Consider the following 10,000-nt stretch of genomic DNA (forward strand, 5'->3'; position numbering starts at 1 on the left):
AAACGACCTACAAGTGACAACTTACACTCACCAACAAGTGTCTCCCTGTAGCTCACTATTCCGCTGACAAACTCTGGTCACGTGGGTACCAACGCACCAGAGACACGTTCCACTGATTACACTAAAGACACGTGTCATTCATACGTCACCTATTCAACGTGCCAAGGTCCCGAAAGAATGTGTACAAATGCGATACTCAAGTTATCTGGAAAACTAAAATAGCCTCCCTCCCCCAAGAAAAAGATGAATTTGTCACAACCCAGTGACTAAAACGGGAGACACGAGTGTAGACTTAACAATAAAGCGATTTATTAACCAAAAAGTAAGTCAATAGATGTCAAGACAAATGGATGGGAGTGGGTAGTAGGTGCTTGAGAATTGGTGTTCTGTATGGAAGCCCGTTCTAGCCATAAAAAACAAAAAAGAAGCTTTTTTTTAATGGCGGAAACCGGCTTTTATTTTGGTACTTTTTTCCGCCATAAAAAAAAGAAATCCACGTTTTTTTTTTACAATTTTTCCGCCAGCAAAAAATAAACAAATGCACCAACACTTTTGGGTGTATCCATCTGTAACCACAACACTGACCAGATGTTTCAGGTTGCTGTTCAATGAAGGTTGCCACCTCAGCCACCTCGGTTTTATTCTCTCTCCTCCAGAACTGCTTCTTGCTTAAAATTAATTATATTCAAGGGGTGCGTTTGCTCAGTACAATCCATGTGAAACAGCAAGCAACTGAAGTATGTCATCTGTTGTAAAGCCACGTTTAAAGTACTCTTCAATGTACTCACAATCCATTTATATATATATATAGATATATATATATATCTATATATATATATATATATATATATATAATATATATATATATATAAATACATGTAGAGTAACCTGTGAAGAGCTGCTTCTATGACTGTTGAGTTAAAGTATCTCATCATTTCGTGAGTACTGAAAACATCTGGTCAGTGTTATGGTTACAGATGAATGCACCAGAAGTGTTTTATGGCGGAGGAACGGGCTTCCATAGTTCCGCTATAGAAACAAAGACAAGTCACCATAAACCAGGACAACCGTTATGTGGGTGAGGCGACGTCTGCCTAAGAACCACTTGTGCTGCTCAAGCTTTTATGCATGATGGGGGGACACCGGGTCCAGGTGAGGTCCGCCAATCAGGTCTGCTGCCCTGGAGAAAGAAAGCAAAGACACAGAACCAAACAGCGTGGTCGTCACAACAATGTCCCTAAACAATCATAGTATAGTATGTCCTAAAAACATACGTCCTTCCTCCAGCTGCTATCATGTCATCGAAGTTTCTTAAGTCGCGATGAAGACCATGAGATGCTGGTTTGAAAGCCGTGGAAAGAGCTGGTAAGTGGACCTTGAGTTCAGGATTTCTTTTTTTTTTGGTCAAGCCAATCTGAAAACTAACTAAAATCTGTGTATTCATGACAGAATGTTCATCAACAGTTGCTTAAAGGTGCACGGTCAGCACTGTCAGCTGTGATCACCGTTAGCTGCTAGCTGCTAGCTGCCGGCTCAGCCATCGCCATGTTGAGAGCCGAGGGGAGGAAATCCCTCAATCACAGATACGCTCTGAATTTCCATTTAGCACCTTTAATATTTTGGTGGTTCGGTGTCACAGCTTGTCATCAGAGCCACCTATAGCAGGAACATACAGAGTTGAAGTCGCAGCACAGAGGAGGCTGAGGACAGCGCAGTTTGTATAGAACATTTATTTATTCAGAGCAGATGGCCATAAGATGCAGTCACTGCAAGCACACCACTGTCCAGTCACTACAGCACACACACACACACACACACACACACACACACACACACACACACACTCACTCACACAGGTTTCATACAGTCAATAGCAAGCAACACAGAACGCACACACGGCCTCTCTCAAGCATTCACATACAGTCACCGCAGAGCAGAGGAGACCAGTCTGGTGTCTGTTCAGATAAGCACAGGCGGAAAAAAAAACAAATAAAAACAGCTCGGCTTCTTCTTTTGATAAGAAAAACAAAACAAAAAAAAAACCATGTACTTTTGTTCCACAACATATTTGACCATCTGTGTGTGTGTTTTTTTTTTTTTTTTTTCACCCATCTGCAGTATTTCACCTTTGTAGCCCACTGCCTACAGCGTGAGAGATGACCAAAATGAGACCTACGGGCTGAATGCTGCTTCACCATGACGGGGGTTAACCGGGGTTCAGAAAGCGGTGTGTGGTTGAAGTTAAGTGAGAGACGTAGGGTTGACATTTGACCCCCGTGCAGCCTCTGGTCAGGGGGGTCTAACATGGATTTCATAGACGCCCTACTAAATCGATTTGACATACTTGCTTTCTGCTTGGAAATTTCACATAAACATCAGGTTGGAAAAGATTAGCCACATCCCAGATGTGACCAGATGTAACACGATTCAAATACACACCTACAATTATTGTTTTTAAGTATTTACATGTTTTCAAGTAAATCTACATTTAAAAAGTAGTCAAAATTAGTTTGTTGACTTTCTTGCTGAGAGTTGGATGAGAGGATTGATTCCACTCTGTACATTAGATGTGAAGCTACTGCTAGCAGCTGGTTAGCATAGCTTAGCACAAAGCCTGGAAATGCGAAACTGCTTGCCTGGCTCCATCCAAAGGTAATGCAAAACCACAACAGCGGTTTTTACAGCGGCTTTTGTATGAATTAAACAACGCTATATATTTTTGGAGCTAGCTAGCTTATGTCTTGATGATATTTATGCTACGCTAAGCTAACCGGCTGTAGCTTCATATTTACTGTACAGACATGTGTGGCGTCAATCTTCTCACCTCACTCTCAGCTAGAAAGCAAAATAGCAAATTTTCCCACAATGTAGCACATTATTTACCTTTAATGTTCTGACAAAATTTTGAGTGAAGTTGCCAAAAATTGGGTTAAGTCACTCTCTCACTGTCCAATCAGATGGAGAGGACTTCGTTTTAAATGAAAACTGTATGTTACTGATTGAATAACAGAACAGTGGTGGAGAGATGTGACCTGGGTTTTGTTGAGTTCTGATGATTTTATGTTTCAAATATCACCTCTCATCTGTGATAGTGGGGGAGGGGAGGGGCGGGGCATCTAAACTAAGGGAGCACAACAGAACGAGAGAGAGATGCTCCTACATTGTCCACACTCAGCTACTGTATTGTAGTCAGACCAAAATCACAAAGCAAGGCACATGTTTCAAAGAAAGAAAAGAAAAGAAAACGGAACATTGCATTTGAAATCATACAAAAATAATAAAACGGAACAACAGGAATTGCTTGTATTATACACATTGCCACAACTGGACACATGTAGGCAGGAGAAAAAAACCAAAAAAACCCACCAACGCTTCCTGGAAATATCCCAACATGGTATCCTACAATGATTCATCAGCTCGGACCACTTAAGCATGGAGAAGCAAACCGACTCAACACTCAGATTAGACCTGTGTACTTTTGAAAAATAGTCTTCAGGATGACACACACATCATAAATACATTTCTTTTTTTTTTTTGTTGCAAATATCCATATATATAATCTCTATGTGATCATAATTTAATACCACAACTATTCTCTGAATTCTTGGTCATTTATAGAAGGAGTGTGGCTGCCATGGGACTGTGGAAAACCTGGATTTTATTTTGAAAGGGCCGAGGTGTGAATGGGTCATCAGTGTGACGCCTCGCTGGATGCGGCTTCTGGTTTGTTCAGGGACTTAAAGGGACCCTCCACCAACTTTACACATGAATAAAGGTTACTTGTGCTGGTGAGCGCTCAGTTGGGAAAACAGTTTTGTCAAATCTAAAAAATAATAATGACATCATAGTGATGTCATCGGGGTTATTATTGTAACAACTGCATTCCAAACTGCGGTCACTGAGTTTGAAAGACATGGTCGTTTACCGGGCAAAAAAAGGGTCTAATGGAAGAGACGAGTTGCATTATGGGAAGTGTAGGATCCAGTTCTGTTGGAGCTTGACCCTCACCGTACCCCTTTAATGTATGACACAAAATCACTGGAGTGCCCCTTTAAACTGACACAAAAAAAACCTTTTTTTAAATTTTTTTTTATCCCATGTCATGGCAACACACTGCTTAGTCACCATGGCGATGCCAATGAAGAATGGTGAGGGTGATGATGTAGATTGTCATGGCAACGCAGGGTGGGCGGTTAGGAGAGCGTGGGACGAGAGCGGCGGAGACGGAGAGAGAGGACGGCTGTCCACTCGGGCTTCAGAAGCTGAAAAAGGTAATTGAGGGAATCCCACAGGGGGAAGGTTGTGGATGAAGTGTTTAAGTGAACACAGGGTCTTTAGAGTAGGGAGGCAGCGGTATCTGACCTTAGTAACTTACTGGTAACAGTCAGATGTACAGTAAAAGGATTCATGTCATCAGTATTATCACACTACCACTTGGATTCACTCACTTATTTCGGGCAGCTGACTGAGCGATTAGCATATTGTAATATGTCTTAATGTCTGGAAGGATCAACGTTAGCACTAATACTGGATCAGTAATCTGTATCAGACCTGAGTTAAGGTATCCAAAGAGAAATCAATTGATGCATCAACGCATCCCTACTTAAAAAACAACTTCTTTTTTTTTTTTTGTTGTGTCATTGAATTTCAATCAAACGGTGAATCCATGTTGTGAGTGAGGGGAACCTGAAGTGTGTTGCTCTGCCCTTGTTCTCTGCGTTAACAGCAGGTATCAGGAGCGACTGGCAACTGTCGAGGGGTCAAGCTCTCCCTGGACACGTCGCTCTGAGCCCGAGCTGACCTTTGACCCATCCTCCTGAAAAAAACAAAAACTCGTACAACCTCCACCACGTCCTAAAAATCCTTCTCCGCAACCTGCTGTAGCTTCTCTCTTTTGACATGTTACATTGTGCGGGCTCCACTGTGTGTGTGTGAGCTGGCTGCGTGGGTCATTGTGCTTCTCCTGTGGGTGTGCGTCTATGTCGGGGGGGGGGGGGGGGGGGGGACTATGAGGATGCAGCAGAGTGTGTGGATGCTGTCAGGAAACTGAATTTGATCCTGAAATTCCGACAAGCTCACGTACACACACACCTGTCACACTATCAATCTCACACACACACACACACACACACACACACACACACACACACACACACCTCAGGAGCTGAATAGTCTCGTTTTGGTCACGGATTAAAAATCTTTGCACCAAATCCTTTTACATCGTCACAACACCAGAGGTCACCATTCCACACAGAACCAAGACATCAAACCAAAGAGCTAGAGATTCATATTTATCGGTATATTATATATATTACTGTGCTAATGCAGGACTTTTTTTTTTTTTTCAGTAGATATAAACTCTCCATGCTTAGAATGTACACATACCATACTATGATTCGTTACACAGTTGGTTTTTCAATCATTATTAGTTTAGTTTATTTGTTCGCCGTCGTAGCTTCAGGAGTCCGTGTGGAGTTCTGAAATGAACCCACGTTGTTTGATTGCAGTCTCCTCCGCTTTGTTGCATTTCTTCATCTTGTGATTTATTTTTTATTTTTCATCTCTCCACATCATCTGTTTTTGGTCCTTTTTTCCCCACCATCTCTCTTTTAGTGTCTCTTTATAAACTCTTCGTTCTTGCGCTCTCTCTGCCACGCGTCTGTCCGGTCCTGCTGCGCCGCTCCTTCATCATTTCATCATCGGCGACAGGAGACGAGAGGAAGAGGAGGAGAGACGGAGGACGGGAGGAGTGAGAAGGGGGGGGGGGGTGAGCACGGTAGAGAGAGAAGGACGAAGAGACAGAGACAGAGAGAGAGAGAGAGGGAGAGAGAGAGAGAGAGAGAGGGAGAGAGAGAGAGGCGTGTCGCCCATTGTGCCATCTGAGTCACTCCTGGTGCAGCGTCGCCGTGGAGACACGCTGACTGGTTACTCCAGCATGGCGTCCAGCTGGTCGGCCAGGTCATCGAACATGCTGCCGATGTCGTCGAGGATGCTCACCGTGGTCTTCTGCTCGGCCACGGAGCTAAATGTGCACACACACACACACACACACACACACACACACACACACACACACACACACACACACACACACACACACACAGAAGCAAAACATTAAACCAACAGACGAGCAAATCTAAAGACCATTTCCTAAAACTTAACTAACAAAATATGTTTTACAAATGCCCTTCGATTCACTAACTATCACAGTGTAGTTTGCAAATACAAAACATACTTTCTAATGCTTCAAAAACAAATAATATAACCGACAAGTACAAGAAATAAATATCCTACAAGTACAAAAAGTATATCCCAGAAGTACAAAGAGTGAAAAGCCTCTTGGCCCGCGTTCACACACGGCGCTTAAGCATCGATTTGCAAGCGCCTCCAATCTGGGCTGTGTGGAAACTACTGGTTTAGTGTGAAGTGGGCGTCAGTTGTGTCATGTAGAAGAAATGGAAAAATGGATCGAGCCAGTCCTAGTATCACATGTATGCTCGGAAAAAGTGGATTACAGCTGAGGCTGATGGGAATGTCATTAGATTTGCAGGTATGCAGTCATAAACCAAAGTATGGGATGTGTTGATGTGATCTGAGTATTAGACTGTGTGTGTGTGTGTGTGAGTGTGTGTGTGAGTGAGTGTGTGTGTGTGAGCTTACTCCTCCTGCCGCAGTATCTTATCCTCCACGATCTGCAGAGCCGCGGCCAGCGACGCACTCGTCTCCTCCAGCTTCTGATGCACCAATGAATCCACGCCGAAATCCGGCGTCGTAGCGGCGGGCGCCGCCACTCCGCCTCCCGCCATCCCGCTGTCGACCGACACCCCCCCGATCGAGGAGCGGGGGGGCTTGACGGGTGGCGGGGTCGGGCTGGGGGTGGCGGGAGTCTGGGGCGTCTGCGGCGTGGTGGGGGTCTGCGGGGTGTGGGGGCTCTGGGGAGACGGGCTCAGCGGCTTGGCGTTCGGCGGGCCGGGGATGTTGGATGGAGGGAAGCAGGGAGGTGAGCTGGTCTGTCGGGCCACCGCAGGGTGCTGTTTGACCGGGGCAGGGCTCGGGGAGGAGGGGCTGGTCATGGAGTGGATGAGCTTGGCCGGTTTGGGCGCTGTGGGCGGGGGCGCCGGTTTAGGCGAGACGGGTGGAGGGATCTTCTTTCCTTCCACTACGGAAAATGGAGAGAGAGGGAAAAAAAACACTTTGGTCTTCAAACGTGGTTGGACAACACAACGTAGACATTCATTGGTTGCTCGCATAAGGACACCTTTACAGGCTGGGGCACCATAGAGGCGTCTCTACTGCTTCAACAAAGTGCTTGTCGATCGGTGTCTGAAACCTCCTTCCCCTTTCACCTTTCAGACGTTTGAGTCATGCTCAGTACATCGATCGGCCGGGTGTGTCGAAGCTCCAATACTCCTTCTGTGTACGACCGTGAACGCCCAAACGCCTTTTGTTTGCTAACGTGGTCGGACAAGTTTGTTTCGACCATACTGACACCTTTACTTTGGTAGCTGTAAGGCAAACAAAATGCTTATCAAACTGCATGGAACACTTCCTCGCCCAAACCTTTCCGACGTTGGAACGGAGAGGCTTGTGCAACTTTCTGTAACCGACAGTTTGTACAATTCATCTTGTCCAACCCCACTTCCACTGTTTACAGCCATAAACACCAAGAGGTTGATTTTACTACAAAGCACCTGCAACATTCAACTGATGACCCCCCCCCCCCCCGTCTAGAGGCCTTCTAGAGAAGGTTACATTAGGTAAGACTCAAAAGTTTTGCTTTGACAAATTAACATGAACTTGTTGTCAGCTGTGAAATCATTGCTGTCTGTCTCCCAGCCGGGTTTGGGTTTTGACATATAATAAAAAATAATAGATTGATCCGGTTCGGTTCAGTTCTGTGTGGTAGATTTCTGGGTTTCTCACCCCGACCTGACAAGAAAACACACAATCATACAATGTGAGTACCTGGGCTTCCAGGCGTCCCAGGGCCAGGCAGGGGGACTCTCTTGTTGGAGACAGGCGGGGGAGTCTGTGGGCCTGCCTGTCTCTTTATCTGTGCCACGATGGGCTTCGGGGAGACCGGAGGCTTCGGTTTTCTCACGGGACCTCCTTCATTTGCCACTGGAGCTCCTTGGTCCACGCTGTCCCGGCGGGGCGCAGCAGCCACTTGCGGTTGAGGTTGCGGCTGCGGCTGCGGCTGCTCGGTCACTCCGGCGTCGGACGGCGGGCGGCGTTTCACTGTGGCCGTGCCGTTCTGGTAGGGCACCGGTTGCGTGGTGTTCGGCTGCCCGGCCCCCAAGGGCTCTCCATTGGCGGCCAGGTCGGCGTAGCCCTCGGGCTCCTTGTCGCGACTCTTGGGCCGCCGCTTGACGGTGGACGACTCCTGGAGGGTGAAGTCGGAGCCGTTGGGGTGGGGCTTGGAGCTGCGGGCCCGTCGCTTGAAGGTCGCCGTGGCCTCGACCCTGGAGATGTCCTCCTGCGTGTAACCCCCGTCTCCCTGGGGACCCTCGCCGTCGCCCTGCAGACAAACACAAAATACACACTAACGGAAAATTCATACATTCGTGACAAGAGGTAATTTTTGCACAAACAGTCAAAAACATTGACAGAGATAAATGGATAACACAAATAAAGCTTACAGAACACAGAAGCTTCACTATGGATATGTAATACATTGAAGCACATTTAACTTTAGCACGTTACATTAGATAGATCGATAGATAGATCGATAGATAGATAGATAGATAGACAAACATATATATATAGATAGCTACCTGTCCTTCTCCTTCTCCTCGACCCTGGCGGCGGATGGTCAGGCTTCCCTCATCTGCGAACGGCAGGTTCTCCGACGAGCTGCCACTGCCTCCCGAGCTGGGGTGGGGGGAGGACGGAGGGTTGGGGGAGGAGGAATTTTCAGTAGGAGGGGTGTTCTCTGGCGGGACGGAGGGATCCGGGAAAGCAGAGGGAGTCGGTTGTTCGCGCCTGGCAGCCGCCACCAGCTCACTGACCGGGCCACTGATGGTCCGCCGTCGGTTCACCACTTCACCGTCCAGACCGATGGCCTCGCGTGTTTTCCCCACCTGGCGAACACACAACAACACACGCATGAATAAATGGGTATATTTTACATTTTAGAGTGAAGGAACGCCTGGATTTTCTAAAATACCTGCAGGAAATTCTTTTGCAGCGCCATGCCTTTGGCTCCACCTCCGATGGAAGACATCTCCAACATGGCGGCGATGCTCCTCACGCTACCCACGCTGCTCGTCTCCACCTCAACCGCCTCCACGGACATCCCCAGGTCGCTGGCCCGTCGCTGCTGGTGGTAAGGCACGTCCAGCATCCCCCCCGTGGTGGTGAGCTCGTGCGGCTGCGCGTTGGCCTCCGTCAGGTTGGAGTTGGAGGTGGAGATGGCGGAGCTGGAGCGTTTGGGCGGCGGTGGGGGCGGGCCTTTCTTCTTCTGACGCAGGGCGAAGGGCTGAATCTGGTTGCGGTTGACGGTCTTGTCCTGGTTGCGCACCGAGTGGCTGCGGCTGACGCGGTGGGTCACCGTCGCGTATTTGACTCTGTCCCCTCTGGCGACGGCAGAGCCCTGACCTACCACCACCTCTGCCTCTCCCTCTCCTCCGCCCTCTCGTTTCCCGCCTCCTTCCGCCCTCTCGTCGCACTCACCGTCCGAGGCGGCGTATCGGTTGAGGCTGTGGGCGCGTTTCTTCTGGAGCGCTGAAGACTCTTCCCCTTCCTCTTCTCCCTCAGCCAGCTCAGCCTCCGGTGGGAGGCAGAGGAGAGGGACCTGTGGCTGTTGGTTCTCCCTCACCTCCGTGACCTGCGTCTGCGGTTGGTGCTCGGGGTGTGCCTGGTGCTGCGGCAGGACTTGAGGCTGCTGTTGCTGCTGGGGCGGAAGCTGGGTACACGGCGGCCCGCGTTGGGTTGGAGACTGAGGGGGGTGGGAGCGTGGCGACTGAGGCCTCTCCCCCTGGATGAACTGGGGGCACGGCTT

At 48.2% G+C, this 10,000-nt stretch overlaps 1 protein-coding gene across 1 annotated transcript in view; it reads right to left on the bottom strand.

Annotated features, from left to right (window-relative positions):
- Positions 1 to 1,712: 1,712 nt before the first annotated feature.
- Positions 1,713 to 10,000, bottom strand: part of caskin1 (CASK interacting protein 1) — an 86,049-nt gene continuing 77,761 nt past the window's right edge. Inside the window, exons 21-25 of the mRNA XM_068712782.1 lie at positions 9,167 to 10,000; positions 8,775 to 9,080; positions 7,966 to 8,542; positions 6,661 to 7,159; positions 1,713 to 6,022 (exon numbers count right to left, since the gene is read on the bottom strand). The exon at positions 9,167 to 10,000 is cut by the window's right edge and continues 230 nt beyond it. Coding sequence (XP_068568883.1) covers positions 5,926 to 6,022; positions 6,661 to 7,159; positions 7,966 to 8,542; positions 8,775 to 9,080; positions 9,167 to 10,000 — 2,313 coding nt within the window. The 3' untranslated portion in view covers positions 1,713 to 5,925. The remainder of the gene's footprint in view (positions 6,023 to 6,660; positions 7,160 to 7,965; positions 8,543 to 8,774; positions 9,081 to 9,166) is intronic.

This window comes from Cebidichthys violaceus, unplaced genomic scaffold (genome assembly GCF_023349555.1).
Source record: "Cebidichthys violaceus isolate CVI_PGR_0920_01 unplaced genomic scaffold, fCebVio1.0.p SCAF_172, whole genome shotgun sequence".
In the NCBI taxonomy this organism is placed as follows: Eukaryota; Metazoa; Chordata; class Actinopteri; order Perciformes; family Stichaeidae; genus Cebidichthys; species Cebidichthys violaceus.